Genomic DNA, 26,368 nt, shown 5'->3' on the forward strand with positions numbered 1-26,368 from the left:
AACCTCACCACTAGCCAGCAATCTCATTAAGGTAAACAACAGACCTGCACTTGTACAACATCCACTACTGTGCTGTACGTACCACTGACAGTTAGACAAGATCTCATGTTGTCATGTTAATTACAACTGGAATCTCCCGATCTGGTACATGTAGGAAATGTATTTAAAAATTGTATACATGATGAATATACATCACACCGCATCCCAACTAAAAACCAATGTAGCAGTTTCCATTGCTTGCTATTTTTGCGATGCGATGCAATGCAATGCGATGGGACCAGGTAAAAATAAGCGAATGCCTGCTGCAGATTCTCGCAGCAAACATCCAATTCCTGTAGGCAATTAGAGACAGCTGCATCCGGATCATTTTGCTAGTGGAAATGGGCCCTAACTTGCCAAGAAGAACTTAATGTTTTAAAAATCAGACTTAAAATTCAGTAGAAAAAAAAACACATCTTAACTAAATCTAATCAAAATCAATTTAAAAAGCAGACCCTTTCAGTGAACTGTAGCAATGCAAGGGAAACATGCACGCTAGATCAGCCTATTGTACCATAAATGGAAGAGAAAGCAGTGGCACTCTGTGTCCCATAAAAGCATACACTTTTACACAGAGCCCACCCCCACTGCTAACCACGGTATCTATGTTGTTTTGCAATAAAGCGTACGCTTTTATGGGACACAGTGCCACTGCTTTCTCTTCCATTTATGGTATAGTTAAAGCAGCCAGTGAAAGAGAACATGAAGCGCCTTACATGTCCCAACATAATTCCTACAGCAAAGTACTGTCAGGAAAAGTTTACACATATAATAATACCCCAAGTGTTCAGAATGGCTGTTCCTGAGTCCCACTACATACATGGCCAGTGTAATGATTTGTTGTTACTGTGTCCCCCTATGTGGTAAGTGTATAGAACACATACTACATAGTATGTCTTTAAAGGGAACAATAACTAAATGTTTCCAGCACTGGAGCTCATACCTGCCATGAAGCGTCAGACAGTACAGAAGACGGGTGATCAGGTGCCCTTTGTCACAGACACTGTCCAAGCTAATAAGTGATGTGCACATGAGATCTTTGTCTGTACCTTTCATCCTGATGCTAAAGGTTATTTTATGAACTCAGTGTCTTAAAACAATGCCACGTCTGCTTGACAGTCAGTGTATGGTTCCTTGAGTATAGACACAAGTCCCTCACCTCCTCAATGCAACATGATTATGCTGAAAACATGAACCAAGCTTTTAATCCCACACTTGATTATTCTTCTGTTATTCTTTCGTTATTATTTGGCTGCCTCTCTGAAAAAAACTACTGCCTATATTGCTTTGATCAATATTAAGATAAGTAGTAATTAAGGCTAAATGTGCAGTATTTACATGTACATTCACATGAGCAGAATACACACACACACACACACACACACACACTTCCGATTCTCACTCTATATTCCAATGTACACAACACATATTTTTACACAGGAAATACAGTAATGCTCATGTTACATTCTGTAGTGGCAAAAGTCTACAAACATTACTAGGTCAGGGTTTAGATGGTTACTGAAAAGGTGTACCCAGTGCCTGTTCATAAAACAAGGGGAATAAAGCATTTTCATTGTGCTTCTGAGATCCATGCATCATGGTGACACTTCCGATGCCTGTGGAAGAACGGCCAGTGTTGGCTCTCCTGTGTTGGTGTAAGGTTGTTTTTTCTGTTCCTGTTTACTAACTCACATGATTCCTGCAGTAAACTTTTCTTGAGTTTGCCTCTAGAAGATGCTTGCCTCTGTCTGTTTCATCACTGATGTTGATTGTTTGACCTCACTGTACCTGAAAATATTTCCTGATGGCTGCTTTGTGTCTCAACATGACATCTTCTTCTGCCTGGCTATTGATTGGCTAACTTGACTATGCACTGCTTGACCACCATTCCTCACCCTGTCTGTTCTGACAACTGCTCTTACTGACCTGAAGTCATACACTGTCTGAGTATCAACTTTGCCTGCCTAATGAAGGCCTTTTTTCCACCTCCATAACAGCATGTGGGCTTAAATGCAGGCCACCAACTGGAAGCGGGTAGGATGGAGGCGCCCAATGTATGTTCTATTTTAGTATTTTTAAATAAAAAAGTATTTAATAAAAAGAGAGGTAATTGCTTACCTCTCCAGAAGATATAGACACCAGTTCAACTAGAAAAAAGTTTTTATTCAAAAAGCAATCTCACATCGCGTTTCACGGGTCACGGCCCGCTTCCTCAGGTCAATACAAATTGCCGAAAACAATAAATGGGTAGATATAATGCCGGCCACAAACTGGAAGTAGCAATTTCATCATCCCCTGTGGGGTGCGCTCTTGAAGATTATGAAGACTCTACTCCGTTGTAGTATCAGTGCCAACACCATTCACACAACAGCAGATCACATCTGCAGCCAAACAGCTTATGCAAGTCTTTTGCTCTCCTATTGTTTGGTTGTCCTAACCAAAGGCCTGACAATAATTTTTCAATTATTATTATTAATTGGATTTTGGATAAAAACCTTGGGAGAGGAGAGGCTTCTTCCCCTTCCAGGCTGTTCCAGTGCAGCGACACCAAAAGATCACAGGGGCCACAATGTACCTGCGCAGTAGCACGGACCCAGTCAGGCTTCAGTGGAACAAGCCAAGGGACTGCACATGTGCATATGGCTTGTGCATGTGCAGAAGCGCTGACCTGATTGGCTACCACTTTTTCCATCAAATCCTGATCAGGTCCTTGCTACTGCTATGCTTTTGGGGGAAGCAATGCTGTAACGACCCCATGGAGGTGAATGGAGGAAGCCCCAGGAGGACCCAGAGGCCTTCCTCTCCTAAGGTGAATACCCATGTGGGGTATCTTTTTTCCTACAGGTACCCTTTAAACTTTATTTATAAAGCACTAACATATTACGCAGCGATGTACAATAGATAGGGGAGGCATTACAACAATAATACATTTTACACAGAGGCATGAAATATGTTTGCATGTACCACATTACTCTCAGAGGAGGTTGAATGTTCACAGACCAGCCCAGAAATCTCTATTCTGTTTTGCCTCTTCATGCTTTAACGCAAAGTACTATTTCCTGCATTTCAAAGTGGAGCAAGGGGTTATTTCCACTGCTAAGATTTCTTCAGTAAAAAAGTAAGTGCTCAAGCACAGAATGTTTGATAGGCTGCGGCTGGCCCAGCTCCAGGAAGTATTGTTGTATCATGTATAAGCGTGTTATTTTCCAGAAGCTGAATGAGAAGAAAGGTCAGCTCATTAATTCTTTGTGATAAATAACGTCAGTGCCGTTCAGTCTGCGACCTGGGTTATATTTATGTGTTTCTAAATACTTAAGGTGCACAGTGGGAGAGATAACGTTATTTATTCTCACCCTGGCCTTGTATCACATGACGTAAAGTCATTACTAACAGTGACAACCAATATATTTATTGCCATACTTACGGCTGGACAAACTGGTAGTTATACTGCACTAGTGATTTAAGCAAGTGATAATATCAGTGCCTCCTGTATTACACAGGGGAAGATAACAATATCACACCAGATTTTTACCAACTGGAATGAAAAAGTTTGAGGGAATGACTTTGCCTTGACAGACAATTTCCTAAATCCTGAAGTTGATGTGACAGATTTGTGTTCTGTTTGCTGTCATAGAGTATTCCAGATGACACAATGCAAATCAAATGCTTCCAATTCTAGTCAATGAAATTTTTCGCAGTGCAAGAAGTCTGCAATCAGTCTAGTTTGGGATTATAAAGGCTGCTGGTAAGAGTTGAATAATCAGTTCACTATTCTTCAGAGCCTAAAGCCTCTTTCAGGCCCAGTGCACACCAAAAACCTCTAGCAGATCTGCAAAACGCTAGAGGTTTCTGAAGCGGTTCTAGGCATAATTAGAGACGATTTCTAAACATGCTTAACATTTTTGGAGCGTTTATGTGTAGATTTCAAATATTGTTACAGTAAAGCTGTTACTGAACAGTTTCTGTAACAAAAATGACTGGAAAACCGCTCTGATCAGAGCGGTTTTCCACTTTCCTATACTCTAACACTGAGGCCGAAACGCCTCAGAAATCTAAAAAATGCTGCAGCCCCCGAGTTTGCGTTTGTGGAAAAAACTAACCGCTCTGGTGTGCACAAGCCCATTCACTTTCATTAGCCAAGTGGTTTTCCCCCTGCAAGCGTTTTAAAAAAGCTCCAGAACCGCTCCGGTGAGCACCAGCCCTGAGACAGATGGCTGAACTGCATGCTTGTAGGGCAGATTACCCTTCCATTTTCCGGACACTAAGCACCTTTCGGGTGCAATTTCGAGCATCTAAATGACAGCATTTGTAACCCAATGCATGTCAGCGTGTTAGGCAGCAGCAAAAAAAATGCATTATGTTGCATTTGAGCACTGCTGCAGTTGCGTTCAGATGTGACTCAATATAGTGGCTGCCTCCTCACTGTCTTCGGCCTCCCAAGTGAAAAAGGCCTTATTACATGTCCTGAATTAAGTACCTATTGTAGTAAAGACTATGAATACTAATAGAGATATAGTTCCACGACCTATATCTTTTTAATGTACAAAATAGTACTTTTGCATTTGTGCATTGTATGTTTGTACATACATCAATTCGTGCATTGTATGTCTCAACATACATCAACTCTGTTTTTAGTGTGCAGCTGTAGTAGATATAACTGACTTTTCCAGAGAGGGAGTTTTTCTGGAACTGCTGTATCAAATATGAAAATTATGTTGTTGTGCAATTCTATATTCCCCTTTACTAACAATGAAAAATGCAGGAGGGTGAAATAAGGATTTTAATCTAAGCATACCTTATTGGAATGAAAATACAGAAAACCTTGTTTTTATTGCATTCTCTGTCACAAAGCAATAATGCATCAACAATGTACAGTATATTTATGTTGTAATGTATTTCAGTTATAGCTATCATGCAGGAAAAGCTTTGACTGTAAGCACCTTATTGAGGTACACATAATAATGGGCTGCTTTGTTGAATTCAATGCTCTCAACCGTAACAAACAAATTAGTAGTTATGTACCTGATGTTAGTATTCAGCTGCAATTACCTGGGCTCCTCGTCAGTCATGTGATCCGTGATCACTTCACCTTGCAACTATGTGAGGGTTATATAGTCTTCAAATATGATAAGTTTTCTCTGACTGACGTTTTCACTTCATATTTTTTTTCCTTTAATCCTAAACATCTGTTTGAGTCTTATTTGATGAAGAGAACGTTGTGCTACTTAACTGTCGCCTTCAGTAACATCAAATCTTAAACTCACAATGCATGCCTGACACTGCAACATGCAGACTTACCTAATCTTTACATAGAGTAACACCACATGAGCAGAGTGCTCACAAGTCTGTGATAATATTTCTATAGTAGGTTAGAGGGAAGTAGAGATAAAACTAAAACAGATGCTTGGCATGTTTATCTTCCTGCATTATTCTAGATTTCCCTTTACATTCAGTGGTTCTGGTCAGCTACTCTTATAGGCTGCTTGGTCCAAACACCCTGTGCGCTCCTCCTCTCTGCCAATCAGCATTCTAGTTGTAATCACTTACTATGTACCTGACAAGAAGGTGGGTCTAAGTTGAATATACTGGTGATAATTCCAGATGCATGTGGTCTGGTAATAGTTATGGAGAGAATCCGAAGACAGAATAATAAAAGTTATTTAGGTGATACCTTTAATGACTAACTGTACAAGCTTTTTCTGCAAGCTTTCGAAACTTTAATTGTCTTCTTCAGGCATGTTTCAGAACTGGATCAGAACCATACCTAGTGATGATGTAATGCTGTCTTACTAGTTGTGTAGGGTGGTGCCATGCAAGCCGACCAGGGACTACAGAACGTGTCTGCAGGCAGGTCAAGAGTAAAATGGTCAGAAAAAAACCTGAAAGTTAAAGCAAACCAGTCTTTAAAGTGTAGTTTAAAAATGTGATGATTACTGCATCCTTAAAGGATATCTGTGACCACCAGGGGAAACAATAGTTAGATACTCAGTTAAGGGACGGCTCTGGATCTTAGAGAGCCTGCCCAGTCCTCTCTGTGTCCCCTTATACTCGGGGAGGAGATAAACATGTATGGACAGTGTAAGGCCTCTTGCACGCTACATGCAATTCCGATTTTTTATACGATTCGATTTTTGATTCCGATTAAAAAACGTAGCAGCATGCAGTACTTTTTTAATCGGAATCAAAAATCGGATTGTATAATAGACTGCCATTGAGCAGAGGCAATACAATATTCCACCTACTTTGGAAATATTTAATTATAAAATAAAACCATGGGATATCTAAAAAAAAAGTTTATTTTCACCTTGGGTTCACTTTAAGATGATTTTAAATATCAGTTTAGAGAACACCCATTGCAAAAAAGGTATTGAGGCTGTCATAGGTGACCTCTAACTGCTGTGCTGTAATGCAAATCTACTTCCCTAAATATTTTAGGGATGGATTTACCATTAGGCACCGTAGGCAAATGCCTATAACTTAGGGGTCCCCAAACCCTGGTCTGTGGCCCACTGCCGGTCCGTGGGCTGTTTTGTGCCAGTCCGTGGGTCTGCTCTTTTTTCCTCTATTTTTTTTTTTTTTAGCAGAGGAGCATGCAGCATCGTATCAGTAGGTGGTGCTGTTCTCTCATTACAGTGTCAGCTGTGCCCCTTCATCCTCTGTACGGTCCCTATGCTGACACACATCTGGAGCTGTACAAGTAAAGTGCACCACAGCGGACCTGTAATGAGAGGACAGCACCCCCTGCTGACACAAAAAAAATAAAGAGAAGAGGCCAGACACACAGACCGGTGGTAATGCTGACTGGGGGCACATCTAGCTGCCTAACCTGGGAAAAGGCTACATAACACTGGGGGCACATCTAGCTACCTAACCTGTGAGGGGGCCACATTACACTGGGGGCACATCTAGCTACCTAACCTAGGAGGGGGCTACATAACACTGGGGGTACATCTAGCTACCCAACCTGGGGGAGGCTACATAACACTGGGGGCACATCTAGCTACCCAACCTGGGGGAGGCTACATAACACTGGGGGCACATCTAGCTGCCTAACCTGTGAGGGGGCCACATTACACTGGGGGCACATCTAGCTACCTAATCTAGGAGGGGGCTACATAACACTGGGGGTACATCTAGCTACCCAACCTGGGGGAGGTTATATAACACTGGGGGCACATCTAGCTACCCAACCTGGGGGAGGCTACATAACACTGGGGGCACATCTAGCTATCCAACCTGGGGGAGGCTACATAACACTGGGGGCACATCTAGCTACCTAATCTAGGAGGGGGCTACATAACACTGGGGGTACATCTAGCTACCCAACCTGGGGGAGGTTACATAAGACTGGGGGCACATCTAGCTACCCAACCTGGGGGAAGCTACATAACACTGGGGGCACATCTAGCTACCCAACCTGGGGGAGGTTACATAACACTGGGGGCACATCTAGCTACCCAACCTGGGGGAGGCTACATAACACTGGGGGCACATCTAGCTATCTATACTTGGGAGGGAGGCTACCTAAAACTAGGTGATTATCTGCGCCTGTGTGAGGTTGTTTTGGAGCCCAATGGTTTTCCATGCGCCTGCACCAATCTGCCGACCACGCCCCATTCAGTCCCTGGAGAAATGTTTGGACTGGAAAGCAATCCCCGGGCCGAAAAAGGTTGGGGACCCCTGCTGTAGGTGACTCAAGAATATGGCCAGCTCCACCACCCTTCCGTTGTCTGCTGCTATCTGACTTGACACTCGCTTCCAAGTTTAGTGGGGGGAGTTTAAGTAAGGGCTCTAAATTATGCACATTACTGATGCATGTGGCTGCACATGTAATGGCTTTTATATAGCACATAGTATACTAGTTAGGGACACATCCGCTGACATAATAGACCAGGGTTCGAATCTTGGCTGTACCAATTCAGTAATCCAGTACCTGTTCAGTAAGGTGTCCTTGGACAAGACTCCCTAACACTGCAGGGTGGCCTACTGAGCATGCACCTAGTGGCTGCAGATCTCAAGCACTTTGAGTCAAGCATGAGAAAAGCGATATATAAATGTTAGAATTATTATTATTACTTAAATCTTAAATATTTAGTTAGTTGCAGACTGAAGGACTATCGTGGAACTTAATAGTACCTTTCATAACTTTATAACTATCCTTTGGATACTTTTTCTAAAGCACTTTGAAGCCTTACAACAAACTATCCACTCTAAGGTCCAAAGGGATGACCACTCCAATAATTACCTTATACTCACTAACCTAGGAATTTTATGAATATTGTGGTGTTAAATACTATGACATGCTAAATTGGTATACCAGTCCTAACTGCTTTGTTTTATCCTATTTTCAAACAGGGCAGCAGTTTGTTATATAGTTGATATACATTACAGCTACTGTACTTGTCGTTTATTACCTTGTTGAATATTTTTTTATTCTTTTTCTGCATTTGTCATTATTGCTCATCTTGGTGAAATTCACTGTGCTTAATTAAGAAATTTAGCTAAGTAATACTGCATCTGCTGGTGGTGAAAGTCATACTATTGCATGTGCTTTGTCTATCATTGTCTCATTTAATTTTCTTGTACCAAGATGCTGCTTATATATAAAAAATTTTTTTTATAAAAACCTGTTTTTGAAAAATGTAATCATACATTTCTGTGTTGATCAGCAAAAAAAAAGGTGATTGCAAAGATATGTGTTTATCTAGAAATCAAGCATATGCAAAGGAGATCAGCAAAGACAGCCTTCTTGTTTCTCTGATTGCAAAGATATGTGTTTATCTAGAAATCAAGCATATGCACCAGAGTGCAGCCCAGGAGAAAATATCAAACTTGATCAGCAAAAAAAAAGGTGATTGCAAAGATGTGTTTATCTAGAAATCAAGCATATGCACCAGAGTGCAGCCCAGGAGAAAATATCAAACTCCCAAGCCACGGAGACTGCTGGATCTTTTTGACAAAGATGGCCAAGATGGCGCATACAAATAAGAAGTACATTTCTTCTAGAGGAAAATGAGCCATACATTACTTTTCTCCAATGTTACTGTCACTTACAGTAGATAGTAGAAATCTGACATTACCGACAGGTTTTGGGTTAGTCCATCTATTCATGGGGGATTCTCAGCATGGCCTTTATTCTTAATAAAGACATTCCCTGAAAAAGATTTATACAAAGACGCTGGCTAGCCTCCCTGCTCGCTGCACACTTTTTTGGCAGTTGTACAGAGCAACTGCTATTCACTAAGTGCTTTTAAAAATAAAGAAAACCCTGAGAACCCCCCACGAGAAGATGGGTTAGTCCAAAATCTCGGTAATGTCAGATTTCTACTACCTACTGTAAGTAACAGCAACATAGGAGAAAAGTAATTTATGGCTCATTGTACTCTGGAAGAAACGTACTTCTTATTTGTATATGTTTACATGTATTTTACATTTTAGAATTTTCATGACAGAGGTCCTTTAAGGAAATAAGTAACTAGAACTTAGACTTTTATTAACATATTTGGCAATTTACATACATAAGTTGTAACATTGATTTACAACATGGGATAGAACATGCTATATAAACAAAGTGTTTTCTCAGTGGTAGCCGTATATTTGTGTATCCATACAATATGTCCAGAATATGTATTGCTTCATACGCAGCCATTTCCATGGGATCTAACAAGGTCATTGGCCTCTTCTTGACAGGCGTGCCAGACTGACTCAGCACTAGCTCTGAAAAGTCATTCAGATAAGCCCAGTAGGACAATGATCTATCGAGGTTCAAGCTGTGACGTTTCCCTGAACATACGTTTTGTGGACAGTAGCATATAAAAATGGAAAATGTCCCAGGGCTCTATGGATTAACCCTAGCTTTCAAAGGACATAAGTAGCAAAAGTGCTTACAGCTGAACAGAAATAATATGTATCCTGTGACCAAGTGGCCAGAGCAAGAGACAGATTAAGTATTAACAGGAAAACACTCCTAATAGCTTTGACTTGTGAAACAAGCCAAGATCTACATAATCACATCTGCCTTCCATGAACACACAGAACCTGATATAGTAAGCCAATGGATCACATTCAGTGACTCTTGTACTTAAAGTAAACCAGAGATAAAGCTTTAGTAAGATTTGATACTTACCCGGGGCTTACTCCCGCCCCATAAAAACATGCGAGTCCCTCGCCGTCCTTCCGCAATCAGCCCCAGTAATTTGCTCAGTGAAGTCAGTCCAGGTCTACTGCGTATGCACAGAAGTCTCAGACTGGACGCAACTGAGCACGTTACCGGGGCTGATCGCAGCTGAACGGCAGACCGCGGGAGAACGGCGTGGGACGACTCGCATGTGTTTATGGGGCTGGAGGAAGCCCCAGGTAAGTATCTAGTCTTCGTAAAGCTTGATCTCTGGTACACTTTAAGTGTGCCCTGTGTCCTTCACTGCTATGCAGGTTACTACTGCATATTCAGGGAGGAGGGTCCTTGCAACTCTTAAACAGGAAAAAAGGGCACAGGATCCCTTGCAGAAAAAGGACGCCTATCATTATAAAAGCCACAATTTGCAAGCAAAGAAATTTGGGCCCCAGTTTCCCTTCTTTGCTGCAAATCATGGCTTTACAACGAGGTGTGGTAGGGGTAAGGGTAGATTAAGGTTAGGAGAAGGATTGTGGTTAAGTGTTAGGAGCCACTGGCGCGGGGGGAGTTAAGAGTTAGGCATTGGTAGAGGGAGGTCTTAGGGTTAGGCATCGGTAGAGGGAGGGTTCTCTGTGAGAGTAGGGTTAGGTGAAAACATAGATTAACGATATTTTGCTATTGGAATTAAAGTGACACTGAAGCAAAAATAAACTTATGATATAATTAATTGAATGTGTAGTACAGATAACAAATAGAAAATTAGTATATTAGATATTTTCGTTTCAGATTTGCTTTAAGTGGTAAAATGTCTGTAATTTTACCAATATTCTACTAGCAGCAATCCCACGCGCCCTTTTTTACATGAATGCCTGACCTCGGTGTGAAGAGAACTGTAGATTAAAGCAGCTCTAGTACATAAGTTGCCACAGTTAGTTCCACAGAACTGATTAGAGAGCTATGCATGCACATTTCCTGATCCTTAACTGGGTGTCACTTTTCTAGGTAGAAAGGAGGGTGGCATGGAGATACTTGACAATCTTTTTTAACACTTTACATGTGCACATGTGTAATGTGTGAACATGACACTTTTTAAAAAGACATAACTTTTTAGATTCTTAACAGAAATAAAAAACAAACAAACAATCCAATGTGGATGTTCAAAAATATGCTTCACCAAACCTTGCTTGAAATTCCTTTTGAGGATTTCCACTGGTCCAGATGAATGGACAGATGTGAGGCCTCAGTGGCAAATGTAAAAGTGCTGATGGCAAGGTTTGGAAATTGTGGTGAGTATAGATAGGCAGGGTTCTTATCATGGGTTCCATAAGGATTGTGACTCATGTGCTCGCTCCAATGCTAAAATGAATCCATGTATAAACTTTTCAGCCCAATCGCCAGTCACCATCGCTGAACTCCGCCTATTGCACTGTTAGTAAAGCAGGTCCGCAACGACAACAAAGACTGAATGTAAAGTAAACCTGCTACATCTTTCACAAAAACAAATAATGGTCTACAATACACTGGAGAATACTTAGTACATATTACAAAGTGCCAATCAAGTATATGTATTGTGAATCAATGTCAGGAAAAAAGTGCATTCTAAATGTAATGTGCATAATATTGTCCTGAAGCAAAACACCTCAATGATTCAAAACTCATAAAAGAAGCCCTTTCTTGACTCCTTTTAATCCTATTCATTCAAGTGTAAAAGGGATAATAAATAGAAGAGGGCAATGCAATGCGATGCGATTTTTGCAATGCAAAAATCCAATAATCATGAGCATAGACATTCCTATTTTTACATATCCATCCAACTGATTTGGTATTTAAAGTGCACTGATTTATATAAAAGATATGGAGCGCCTCTAAGATTAAACAGCCAGAAATGTACTTGCTTGATGTTATGACAGGTCTCAACATAAATAAGCTTATTCCACAGTCTAAGGACTCGCCCTCATTTTACTATGATTATGCATAGTAATTGCCCGAGTATCAGTGGAGGCAGAAGAAAGACTGATGGACAGGAGGTAGATTTCTTCTTTCCCTTTTATTTAGAGTTTAATAGGCAACATATTAAACTAATAAAACATGTATTAGATACATCTATTGCATTCAATTTAAACACAAATAAATCAGAAACTAGTGGTTTACAGTCAATTTTGATCTTGGTGATATTTTTTCAGTTAATTTTATGATCAGGTGAGGAGGTTTGGGTGGTAGTGGGGAATAAACACCCATCAAAGCATTGTACTACATTGATCAGTAACTGATTGTGGCACCAGTTTACTTCATTTTTAAGAAGAATCTCATGAAATCTAATCAAAACTGATCTGTGCAAGGCAGCAAATCATCACTGGTCCCTGGGAGATTTCCAAACAGGGAGATATCAATTATTTACCAGATTAGGCACCAATCACATACCATATCCTAGGATTCCTGTGACAAGGTGTATATCACACACTTGATGTATCCATAACAGCATGTACTGCCTGAAGAGAACTAGCACACAAAGTGAGGAATGCAGTGTAATCCAGGTACATAGATGTTTGTACGACTCAGCTCTACCAGCATAAATGCTACAATACCTCAGCAGCTGTTAGAACCAGAAGGACCAACAAAAACACCACAGAGGGCATTGCTGCTTCTCTGAATCTGCAGTTGAATTTTAAAAGCACTGTTTGGGTATAAATAGTTCCTCCTGGTGCTCCACATTAAAGTTAATTTTCCAAATGAAGCTGTTTTCTATGTAGTCAAGGTAAGTATTCTTTTTTTTTCCCTGCACACCGAAAAAATGCAGTTGTCGCAACTCAAACACAAACTACCTACATCTAAATGTGTTAGATGAACGTAGTATAATTTTCAGGATTTGCAGACGAGTACATGGCAGCTCCAGAGACAATACAGCTTTAGTCAGAGATGTTGGATAGTAATGAACAATGTTTATTACTATGTAACATATGTAGAGGGTGGCAGAGATGAGATGAACTGAAGGAAAAGAAGTGACATGCAAAATCACAAGGACAAAAATCACAAACACAAGAAGGGGTAGAAACAAGGACCCTGCTCTAAAGAGATTGCAATCTAAGTTATACCCTTCTTTATTCAAAACAAACTAAAATGTCTGGCCTTTAGGTTATAGTGGCTACTAGCTAATGACATTAATATTTACAGCAATTTTCCAAGGTTACATGACACCAGGAAGAATATTGTTGTTTACAACTGCAGAACTTTACTCACTCTGAATTGTTTTCTTTTTACTTTATCTATAATGGATTAAATTAACTGTTCAGGCTCTGTTTATGATTCTTTTATTTCCAGTTCAGGCAAATGTCCTGGAATCACTTTAGTCATCTGAATATTAATCTCTTAATCTCGGACTTCAAATTCTGCACATTCCACAAGTTAGCTGGGGGAGGGAGAGCATCTGCACAAACCTGCTGATTGCTGGATTCACTGAAAAACTCCTACCAGCCTTATGTTTATATATACACACCATATCTACATACTCTGGTCAAATAACATTAACTGGCAACTATGTAAATATTGCTACTGCTTTTTTATGCATTCCTACTCTAGCAGATACTCACCATTAAAACAGAGGACACTGTAGTTTAAGCAATAAATACCCTTTCACTGAACTTTTCTGCTTTGATTGGTCAGAACTTTTACTCAGACCTGCTGACCAATCATTACTACTGCTACCTGAAGGGTTATCAGTGCTGGAGAAGAATGTGCTAACCAAGATCACTTCAAAGCTGCCATTTTTTTTGAGGTGGGATACTAACAGAGATGTACATTGTGTGTGACACCACGTAGCTTTAAAAAAATAACAACTATCAACTAAACTGAAACAGCATTTTTGTTCTTTCATCTCATGGCAGCAAGTTGTAGAAGATGCTCTGTGCTGAAGTATCTGTCACTGCTGACACTGTGGTGGTAACAGGGAACACACAGTATTGATATAAACAAGGATGTTCAGCATTGCTGAGGAGTGCATTAGATTAGAATTTATGCAGCAGCACATCCCTTTTGGCTGCCTCCCCAGGTGGGCCTCATTAACTAACTAGTTGCTTTTTATACACATACCGTATGTGATCACTGGCAACAAAAATGATTGGTCACAGAGTGTAAGCAAAAAAAGCCAATAGTCTGAACTATTGGCCTATTGAAAAAACAAACAAAACTAAGAGCATCCAGACTATATAAAGGGGCCCATACACCTAACGATTTTCCCGCCGATATACAGCAGATTCGATCACTGTGATCGAATCTGCTGTGAAATCGTTGCGCAAACGCTGACAGAATGATCGATTTTCTATCCGAATTCAATCGTTCCTGTCGATTCCCGTCAATCCGTCCGTGCGGAAGATTTTGATTAATCGCTGGGACGGGAGTACGTCGATAGCGGCGTTCGAATGCCCGACGGCCGACGCTAGCGGAAATACATTTAAATGCTCTGGCCGGCGCGACTCCCCCGGTCTCCGATGTCTTCTTCTCCTCCGCTGGTCTCCGGGTCCAGCTGACACAGGTAAGTGTGTTAACTTGGGTGAATGTTGGATACCCATAGATTAGTTAATTAGTGTTGTAGGAGGTTTTATAATAAAAAAAAAAAATTAATATAATGACTGTGTTATACCTGTAACATACATTTTTGACTTTCACTGAATAAATTTTTTTTTTTGAAACTAGAAAAAGCAAACAACAAATAAACAAGTATTCTGTGATGTTTTCAGAAATAAAACTATCAGCAGGTTAGCGATGTGTTCTGTTGCTATGACGGAGCAACACGGTTGTTATGTTACACAGGGTAAGTGGAAAGAACAAAGCTCTCAGTCGGCGATTAACTGAATTGATCCCCCTGGTCAGTGGCAGAGGCTCTGGGGGCCGCCATACACATGCTAAATGCATGCCAGAGGTGCTCATTATCAGCTGTTTTGGTTGAGATTCATCTAGTGTGTACACCTTTACCTACACGTAAGCATGTAAAACAGTAATACCACTAAGTTTCTAGCAGAGAAAGCGATATGGGCATGACCAAGTTTTCAACCTGTCAATGGATTACTCCAGGAGCTGATAATGACTAACAAGCTCCTTTTCTTTGCAGCTAATTACTCCTGCAGCGAAATGGGACAGGTCTACGCAGCCTGTAGTTCATTCACAAAGATAGTACAGACTCCAAGCTTGTAATGCAGTTTCACCTTAGGTCAGTTTGGAAGTTTCGCCTTAAGTCACAGGGGCGTAGCAATAGGGGATGCAGAGGATGCGACCGCATTGGGGTCCTTGGGCTAGAAGGGCCCTCCCTCAGCCACAGTATTAGCTCTCTATTGGTCCTGCACTGGTAATAATCACTTCTTTAGATACTTTGAATAGTAGTAACGATTAACAAACTGTCCCCATCCCCTTGATGCACCTCTGACACTTTGGTTGTTCTTGGCAGGAGTTGGTGCGCCAAATAAATTGCTATGTATAGAGTGCTCGGGGGCACAATGTGAAACTCACACTGGGGCCCATAGCTCCTCAGCTACGCCACTGTTAGGTCAGTTTGGAAGTTCATGGCTGACTGCAAACTGACATTAAAAGATGATTTTGTAACATTATTACAGTAAATTACTGTACACAAATTCTCTTGAGGCATTAATGTACATTTGTAGCAATTTTTAATGAAAGTAAAGTTACCATTTCAATGACGCACATTATTATTAGTAAGGAAAAAGATAACACAAGAATAAGGCCCATTTAACACAGTAAGCAGAAAGTGGTGCATCCGCCAGGCCCTGAGAGGCGCTCAGTAGGGGAATTTGGGGGGCATTCATCTCATGCCGGCACATCTGAGTGCGGATGCAGCCACTATCAGATGTGACATGAGGCGGTTCTTCAATAACATGTAACCGCACCACATGTTGAATACTGGCACGCGTGGGATTACAAAAGCTGCCTATTAGCTGCATTAAATTGCAGCCATAAGGAGCATGGAGGCTGGCTGATTGGAGGCTGAACTGTGCGCTGAGCCTGCAGAACAGCTGTCTATGTAACAGAGCCCTAAGTTGGAAACAGAAACGATGCAAGAATTTGGCTTTTTATATCTTTCCTTTCTATATCACTCCACTATAGTTCCCATCTCCACAAACCTGCTTCATCGCCAAGTGTCTAACTTCTCCTTGGAGGAAAATAAGAGCAAGACCCACAGGGGGGTGTAAATCTGCAGTTGTGTGTCACTGAACTGAACAGGTGTTCAGGAGTCTTCGTGAGCATGCGCCTTAGTGCACTATTATGTAGGGTAATGTGTGCACATGCATGGGAGTTGGCAAACATGGATGCAAACATGTTTGAATTTGCACACCAAATTATCTTAGTTATGTTCCTGATTTCTATTATGACCTGACTACACTTGCTGAGTGTCAAACTTCTCCTGCAGCCCCACCAGTCTTGACTATAGTATGGACTTCTCTATTTACTGTGCCTGCGGTGAAAAAATCCCAAACCGCGATCTAGTAACCACTTTCAGAAAAGTAGACGGTTTCACACTGGGGTAGGGGGCCATCAACCCTTGATGGACATTCTGGAGAAGACCATTGGCTACTAAGGCTTCACTCCCTAGCAGAATGCATGTCTACCCCCAGTAGAAGGGTCAACAGGTCCTCCGATATCTGTAACAGTGGGTCTAGATGTTACTGCCTGAATCACCTGGTGATCTAAAACAAGGATTTGGTCTGCCAGTATTTACAAAACAAATACCTTCTCTACAAAACTATCAAGACGTAAATAACACCAAATGTGTCATGCTAATAACTTTTTATTATCTTCTCACAATCCATATAATAGCTCAACAACCTCAGTTTAAAGACTGCATGTATAGTTCAGTATGAAGAATTATATTAGTTGAAAGTATAAACTGTGCTCCGCAGTAGAGCTAGACTTCATAATGAAGCAGAAGCAGCCAGTGGCAGCCCTTTCTCCACAGCTGAATGGTGTGTATACAAGCATGTGCTCTTACCCTCAGAGGGAATCTGGCTTCTTTCCCTCTGATCTCAAAGGAGGCTTTATATTTGTATGCCATAATTGCTTGATGTTTTCTTTTCACCTGTTGAAAAGGTCACAGCTCAGCAACCCCACTTTCCTTTGATGCTTGCTTTGACTTTGCGTTCCCTTTAATCGGACTTTAGATAACATGTTAGAAAGAAAGTACCTCCCGGGCAACAATAATGTAATAAATGAGCCACACATTCCACAAATAAGCCATTTTCCTAATCATGACAGAAGATTTAACAATCAGCAAGTTCCCAGGCCACAAGGCAGCAGCCTAACATAGCCAAGACTATTCTTTTCCAACGTATTTTATATACAGATATTTCACCCATTTCACTTCTAGTACCAAGTCGTACCGAGTCATTCAGAAAATAGTGTAATAGAGAGTGTGTGTGTTTGTATGAAAGTGTGTGTGTGTGTATTCAATCATCTTATACCTGGTACACACTATGAGATTTTTGGCCAGATTTACTGTCGAATCAATTATTTCCAACATGTCCTATCTGATTTCCGATCGATTTCCATTCTCTGCTATCAGAAATCGATTGGAAATCGATCAGAAATCAGATCGGACATGTTGGAAATAATTGATATGACAGTAAATCTGCCAGAAAATCTCATTGTGTGGACCCAGCATTAGCCAGAAAGTGACATATCTCCTGCAAGTACAGTGGCAGTTTTGAGGAAGTCTTAGGAAATGTCATGTTCTTATTGCTGTCAGTGCCCCCTTTAAAAAGAATGACATCCCACTTTCTATTTCAGTAACAGGTGTGTTACCAATAATGGCACAGACATTCTAGAGCTCTTTATCTCATTGTTCAAATAGGGGAAGACAATTCAAAATAATATTCCTGAAATTACACTTTACTGGCTTTACGGACTGTCAGATGTGCAGGTATAGTTCTGTCACCCTTATCCGAAGCCATTGATTGGTCTATGAATATGCTCCTTTGCACTACAGACATTTTATTGGAAGAGGAGGGAGGAGGTTTTAACATGTTTAACTTGAAACAATCAGCTGTTTTCTACCCATACACTGTCAGTTCAGTAGGTCAGAGGAAGTCTGTACAGAGTGAAGCAGGTCGTTTTGGCATCTAGGCGGTTGGTATGGCAAGTGTCACTTTGGGAGTCCCAGAAAGTCAGGGCGAATTAGGGTTGGAGGAGATAAGGTGTTGGTTAGGGTTGCTTGGCTATGAAGGCACAAAAAATAGTTGACAAGACTCTCCCTTGTATAGCTGAATAGGTGACAAGTTAGGAATGGGGAGTTTATTATTAACCTTTAGTTAGGATTAGTGCAGGATTGTAAGGTTAATAAGGGTCAACAATCATTTTGTTTATAAGTGTTACGGTTTATGCAGAGCCTTAATGTGTGAGTTAGGCATAAGTGAAAGGTCAAGGTTAATGGTAGACACGTGGCAGGGAGGGAATTACAGGAGATTTTCAAGTTCCATTAACTAACAGTATCTCCCACATGAGCTCAATTATTGCAAATTACTATTAATATCTATTTTATCTTTTTTATAATATGCTTTAAAAGACAACTGAAGTGTGAGAGAGAGAGAGAGAGAGAGAGAGAGAGAGAGAGAGAGAGACACAGAGAGAGAGAGAGAGAGAGAGAGAGAGAGAGACAGAGAGGGAGAGAGAGAGAGAGGGAGAGACAGAGAGAGAGAGAGAGGGAGAGACAGAGAGAGAGAGAGGGAGAGACAGAGAGAGAGGTGTAAGTGGAGATTGTGATATTCCCAGTCTCTCTCTGCTCCCTCATCCATAGTGACAATCAATGTAGAAAATACTCCTAAAGCTCACTGTCTGATATTATGTCACATATTAACACATTAAATACCTCCTGCAATATCGATCTCAAAAACATTTCCAGAATTCGTCCTTTCCTGTCATTAGAGGCTACTAAAATGCATGTACATGCTCTAATCATATCCTGTCTTGACTACTGTAACACCCTACTCTGTGGTCTATCAAAAATCAGACTGGCAACTCTCCAGTACCTACTGAACTCTGCTGCTCATCGTATCCACATCTCCCGATCCTCTGATGCAGCCCCTCTCCATTGGCTATTACCCAAAGGATCCAGTCTAAACTCCTCATGCTATCATACAAAACTCTTCATAAGTTGTCATCTCTTTACAGTTCCTCACTAATCTCCAGATACCATGCCACCCGGAAACTTCAATCCTCCTAGGAGACCGTCTTGTCCTCTAGCTTAGTCACATCCTCACTCCCACATTTAGGACTTCTCACGAGCATCACCTCTCCTTTGGAACGCTCTCCCACAGCCATGCTCCGAGCCTGGCTCTGAAAACACCCCTGTTCCGACAAGTCTATAATTTGCTATAGGTAGCAGTGGAGGCTCACTGCCTTATACTCTAAAGGTAGCCATACACTGGTCGATTTGCCATCAGATCGACCAACAGACAGATCCCTCTCTGATCAGATAGGGATCGTATGGCCACCTTTACTGCAAACAGATTGTGAGTCGATTTCAGCCTGAAACAGATTCACAATCTGCTGAGCTGCCGCTGCCGCCTGCCCCCCCCCCCCCGGCATTCATTACCAGAGGGTGGCTCCCGGGCGTGCTGTCCCCGTCATGTGGCACCTCAGCGGAAGTTATAAGAGGATGCCTGGAGGTGCCATGATGGGAGCAGTGACGGACGGGATGCCCGGGAGCCAGCCTCAGGTAATGTATACCTGCGTCAAAAGGCCCCGAATCGTACGAAGCAAGCGACACGTTCCCTACCCGTGGGCGATCGACGGTAATTTCCCGCACGGCGCGATCAACGGACCGATTGATATCAGGAGGAAATCAATCGGTCGGGTGCGTTTAGCGCGAACTATTTGCCAGCAGATTCGATCCCAGTGATCGAATCTGCTGTCGATCGGCGTGAAATCGGGCCAGTGTATGGCCAGCTTAACTCCTGTGCCTACTCTCTTAATGTTTCCAACCCACTAACCTCTAGATTTTAAGCTCACAAGGGCGGTGACCTCCTCCAAGTATTTCTTATTCTGATGTAATTTATCATATGAAATGCACCAGTATTGGTGATGTCTTAAACCACTCATCAACATTGTCTGTACTTGTAATTGTATTCCTGGTTTTCCTGATTGTAGAGTTTTGAACCTCTCCTATGTTCCCCACTACTGTATATACTCGAATATTACTTGACCCTGTGTATTAGTGGATCCCAATGTTTGACCCTCATAAGGTTGATTTTTTAAATTATTGAAGTATATGTCTATGTACAAGCTAGCCAGGTAGGTGCCTCCAGTATAGGTAGTTGGTATAGTTGCCCCCAGTATAGGCTAGTCAGGTAAGTGCCTCCAATATAGGTAGCCAGGTATAGTTGTCCCCAGGATAGGTAGGAAGCCAGTATAGTTGCTCCCAGTATAGGTAGGTAACCAGTATAGTTACCCCCAGTATAGGTAGGTAGCCAGTATATTTGCCCCCAGTATAGGCTGCAGCGGTGAGGGAGAGCGGGCATAGAGGTGAACAACTCACCTTCCGGTATCCCTGCAGCTTCTATCTTCTTCCTCTATAAGGCACCCCTCGCGTTGATAACAGCATCCCATTTGATGATGTCATCACAGGGGGTGCTGATATCAACGCGAGGTATGCCTGGGAGAGGTAGAAGATAGACGATAAAAGCTGCGGGATCCTGGAAGGTGAGTTGTTCACTTCCATGCCCACTCTCCCCCGCTGCTGCAGCCATTATGATCCACCGCTGGGCGCAGAGTCCTCTCTTCTCCTCCACTCGTGCTGTAACTTCCACTCTTGAAGTCATGTAACATCAGGAGATAGACCGCTTGAGTGTGAGAGAAGAGAGGACGCTGCACCCAGTGGAGGATGGAGAGTGACCCCAAAAAATTTAGGACTACTCAAGTATAAGTCGACTCCCCACCCCTTTTATCCTTTGAGTCAGTCCTAAATGTTATGACTTATAGTCGAGTATATAAAGTATTTTTTGTACTATGTACAGCCCTACCAAAGATGTCGCTATATAAATTAAAAAAATAACACCTTGTCTGCAGTCAGGTCACAGTCAAAACGAAGTGTAACTCTCTCTGTAAAGTAATTAGAGGTTTTTAACATCCAGTGTGGCTGAGGTTATAAACATCCACTTAAGAGAGCATGGAATTGTAGATTTGCCTATGTGGGACCTGAAAAAAACATTACCTAGTGAATTAGACACAGTCAAAAGTTTGAAAGCAGATTTTGACCTTTAATGGACCACTCCAGAAAATAAAGTAAGCAGTTAAAATCTGGCAGAACTGACAGGTTTTGGACAACTCCATCTTCGCATGGGGTATTCTCTGGGTTTTCTTTATTTTTGAAAGCATTTCCTGAAGGGCAGTTGCTAAGTCTAACTGCCAAAATAGTTTGCAAGTTAGTAGGGAGCCTGGCTGGTATCTGTTTTGACAGTTAAACTGCTCTTCAGGAATTACTTTTCCTGCTGTAGGGAACAAAGGGGTATGACTTAATAATGAGGGGCGTTTCACAAAGACATGCTCCTCCTTCCACATTTCAAAAAGGCCTGTGCTCCGATTAGGATTAATAATGATTAAGGTATCAATACTCTTATCTGGACCAAGGCTACAAAACCATCCCAAACCTGATGTTAGACATCTGTGTTTGTGCTCTCTGAGTAGGCAAACAAAGCGAGATGCACATTTTCTACCTGGTTGTTATGATGGGGTGAATCAAACAGTTGCCACATACAATCTGCTCTCAAGACCAGCAATTGTTTGTACCTCTGCTTCACAGTTAAAAGTTGTAAATTGTTGAGAGGTTAGTTGCCATAGGGTGGGAGGTAGAATCCTGTTTTAGTACTCTTTACTGGCACTATAATGGACACATTTGGGTGCCACCTTACCTTATGTGTAACCAATACATATAAATATAAACTATTGTTTATCTATAACAATGTACCAATGCCTCCTTACTCTCTCAGTTTGTATGTTCTCCTTGTGTGTGTCTGAGTGGGTTTCCTCCAGGCACCTCTGTTTCCTCCCAGATCCCAAAACCATACAGATAACTTAATTGGCTCCCCCCTAACATTGACTCTAGACTGCAATGGACATGTGACTATGGTAGGGAGTGTGCACCCCTTTGAAGGACAGTTAGTGACAAGAATATATACTCTGTGAAGCACTGCAGAAGATATCAGCACTATATAAATTCTTAATAATAATCATAATAATGGCTTGACAGAGTGTGCATAAATCTATAGCTCAGCACCTCCCTCCCTTATAGTTGTGATATTAATTAAGGGGAATATAGTGTTTATTTAACATGTTAATATTTTAGGTCAGGCATTGATTGATATTATGCTTTTAAACTAATGAAAAACATACCCATATGTACATGTTTTTAAATGGTAGTGCAAGCTTTGCAACATATTTTATTAAATATGATTTGGTTTCAAAGTTTTTCTAACAGTGTTATTTTAATGACACTGACGTGAGAGCAGGTGACGAGGAAAATAATTAACCTATGTGCAGTAAACAAACAGTAGTGCTACATCTGAGCACAAGTCAAGTGATCACAAATGAGTAGAATGAACTCTGATTTTTTGTTGTTGTTTGCAATGACTAATAATAATCTACAAAATAAACAGATGGCAACTACATAAAGTTTCCACTCAAAAATGAAACTGAAATAACAATTACACCAGTCTACGAGTAGGAAAAATGCTGCTTCAAAGGAAGTCTTTTGAAAACAATGTTAACAGATGTGCTGAAATCCCCATCCCTATGCCAATATGTAAGTACTGAAACTTAATGATATAGGAAATCAGGGGACATTAGGGTGAGTTGATGATCTTGAGGAATGTTAGGCTTGGGCTATCAAATAAGGTGCGAATACTTTAAGTTTTTAGGGCTCGTTTCCACTACACGCGATGCGATCATCGCACCGCAACCAAACCACCGCTAATGTAAGTCAATGGAAGTGATTTACCTGACGCAATGGGGCGCGGGGGGAAATTATGGAAAGCATGCAGCAGATTTCAGCAGCACGCATCTGAGTCCCCATAGCTTCTAACAGGAAGCCGCATCCGGTTGTGCGGACGACCACCAGAAGTACCCGCAGTGGGATGCGAGGCAAAGCGGCGTTCGCATCGCAGCACAAACACCAGTGGAAACGGGCCCTTAGGGTTCATTACATTATCAGATAGCACCCAAATATCACGTGCTGAAATGACATATACAACCATGCAAATACAGTATTTATGTATTCATAAAGTTCAAAAGTATGCACAAAAACGACAATATTTCAAAACATGCAGTTATTAAATAGAGAAGATGCCAGCCAAGGAAAACATTAAATAGTGTAATGTATTTATTTTATGTAGAGCAGAAATCTGATTGGTGGGAACTGACTAAATTCTGTAGCCAATCATTTCCAATGGCTGGTGGAAGAGTGAACAGATCAGGACATACCTCTCCGAAAGCTGAAGCAGCGTTTAATTTTCCTGTAAGTGGCTTTGGGTATGAAAGAGTTAGGGGACAAAGACACGGAGGAAGAAGCTGCTGCATTTCGCTCTTCAAGCATCATACAGGTGCCAGCCCGCGTGGGTGCTAGTGCTGTCCTTTATAATCAGCATTGGGGATGAGACCTATGAATCATTCCAGGAGATCAGTTTTTCATTTTAATGCCATCCTCACAGTGTTTGCTTGGTATTCTCTGTCTGTCATATTTACTTCATATTCTCTTTGTAAGGCTTGAAAGGTCATTTATGAAGAAAAATAAATAAAAGTTTTCGAAAAAAAAAATCCTCATTCTTGGATTACACGGCCAGTGGAGCTGCAGTAGATGTGGGGGGCAGTCGGCTTACCCACTCAAGTAGAACTAAAATGCCAGCTTCTCAAAGAACAGAGGAACAAATAACCACAATCCTGAAATGCTGCTTTAACGTATATCCAACTCAGAAAAAAAACACACAAAGCAATTCCAGAGAGTTTCAGCTGCTTTTCAAACACATTTTTCTGAAAGACATTTTCACAGTGTTCTCTGTATCAGCATGCCTGACACCAAAGCAAGACGGAGAGACAGACATTGATAGGATTCCCCAAGAACATCCTTTCCTTCCTCTCCGCTAGCAGGATAGAAGAGTATGTTACTTTACTCCTCAGTATTATATGGCTTCATGTGCTGCAGGCACTTTACATGCAGCAGGTGCAGCTGTACGACGGAACAGGAAGGAAAGGAGTAAACAACTATCCCAGGCAGCAGGAGCAATGAATTCCCTTGCTCTGACTTTGAGTTGACTTCAAGCAGGCATCACGTGTGACAGCTTAGTGATTATTAAAGGTGCAGTCCTACTTCTCTTCATTCCTTCTTCAAATAACCTCTACCACTGCATTTCCAGGAATCTGCCATGCTTCAGCAAATCTCCACCAAACAAGCACGCCTGAAAAATAGCTTACTAACCCCTAGCAATTCAAATCTCTACAGTACACTATTATACAAAGTTCGTCAACACAAAAGAAAACTGGGATAAAATTATACCTCTGCTGTTATCAGTATTAGAACTTGCAAAGTAGTTTTGCTTTATATTTTAGCAAACGTTTAAGGTGGGACATCTCACGTGCCGAGACATTATTACAATTGTTTAGTACAGTATATGGATATATCAGTAATACACTGCAAGTCGATGCCGAAGTCTACATTTCACTTATTTCATCCAACATAAATATGCAAACAGTCATGGAAAAGATAGAAGATAACTGTGTGCGATTTTCATGGAGTGTTTTAAAAGTAGTTCATGATTTAATAATACTAATCCTAATGCAATGAATCTGCTCCTATCAGGCACGCGCACGGGGGGAGGAGTTTTCTCCCTGGGCCGCCTCCCATTCATGTCATCAGGGCCAAGATCACTGTTCACTTAAAAGACATCCGAGGTGAAAATAAACTGACGAGAAACATTTTCCAACTGGGTAGCAATATAGTACAAACATAATTTAAACATTTATTAGATAACATAATTTGTTTGCAGTCCCTGGCTCTTCAGGTCTTTCACGTGCCAGCACTGAGCCAAAGAAAAGAAAGAGAGCCTCTCTAATAAAGTTTGTACTTCTACCCAGTCAGTAAATGTCCATTCTTGCGAGGTAAGTGATATATCAACATTTCATTTTAAACAGCCTTTAGATCTTATATTGATTTCATTATATTGGGCACCTATTCAATGTACTTTTTCTACTACGTTTTCTCCTAGGTGATATTTTGCCACATTATCAATAAAAACCAGCAAGCAAGAAAATACTTTTAACAATACTTTCTCAGCTACTGTTTGGTACTTTTGCAATTGCTAAATGCTGCAAAGTTACTATAATTAGAGGTTGAAAATTTTTCTCCAAAGAGAAAAAGTGAATAGAATAAGAGCCCTCGTTAGTGTATAGTAGACCTCATAGAGGTGGGCATGTTGGCCTCTGAAATGTATCCTCCTTCCTGGGGAGCGACCCTCATCGAGAAACCCCTAGAGAGGCTTTGTAAGTACCCATCCTTTTTATCTCTCATATTCCCATCATACCAAGTTTAGCACAATATTAGCTCTTTGTGCTTTCTCCTTTATTGTTTTTGAGATTCTTGGCATTCAGTTCCATTTAAAGGTCCCTATATCCATCATAACACATAAATATATGTGGTTGGTATACAATAGTTAAAGGCACTGCCTCTGACATAGGAGACCTGGATCCAAATCTCAGCTCTTTCTGGTCAGTAAGCCAGCACCTTTTCATTAAAGGAGAACTGTAGTGAGAGGTATATGGAGGCTGCCATATTTATTTCCTTTTAAGCAATGCCAGTTACCTGGTGGCGCTGCTGAGCTATCTGCCTGCAGAATCACACCAGAAACAAGCATGCAGCTAATCTTGTCAGATCTGACAAAAATGTCAGAAACACCTGATCTGCTGCATGCTTGGTCAGGGGCTATGGCTAAAAGTATTAGAGGCAGAGGGTAAGCAGGACACCCAGGCAACTGGTATTGCTTAAAAGAAAATCAATATGGCAGCCTCCATATACTTTTCACTACAGTTCTCCTTTAAGGAGTTCTTGGGCAAGACTCCTTAAAACTGCTACTGTCTACTGAGCATGCCCTGCCTTTCCAGTGCTTTGAGTCCAACAGGAGAAAAGCGCTATACAAATACAAATACTAGAATTATTATTATTATATGTAGTTA

General features: G+C 41.2%; 1 protein-coding gene across 14 annotated transcripts in view; it reads right to left on the reverse strand.

Annotated features, from left to right (window-relative positions):
- ARHGAP24 (Rho GTPase activating protein 24) overlaps window positions 1-26,368 on the reverse strand; it is a 682,757-nt gene that overhangs the window by 54,564 nt on the left and 601,825 nt on the right. The window contains exon 1 of one of the 14 annotated variants that reach the window (XM_068233503.1): window positions 23,627-24,408. The exons of the other annotated variants lie outside the window; for them this stretch is intronic. Within the exon in view, the coding sequence (XP_068089604.1) occupies window positions 23,627-23,741 (115 nt within the window). The 5' untranslated portion in view covers window positions 23,742-24,408. Of the gene's footprint in view, window positions 1-23,626; window positions 24,409-26,368 lie in introns of those variants that run through there. 14 annotated transcript variants of the gene reach the window in all.

The sequence above is a fragment of the Hyperolius riggenbachi genome, chromosome 1, assembly GCF_040937935.1.
Source record: "Hyperolius riggenbachi isolate aHypRig1 chromosome 1, aHypRig1.pri, whole genome shotgun sequence".
NCBI classification, from domain to species: Eukaryota; Metazoa; Chordata; class Amphibia; order Anura; family Hyperoliidae; genus Hyperolius; species Hyperolius riggenbachi.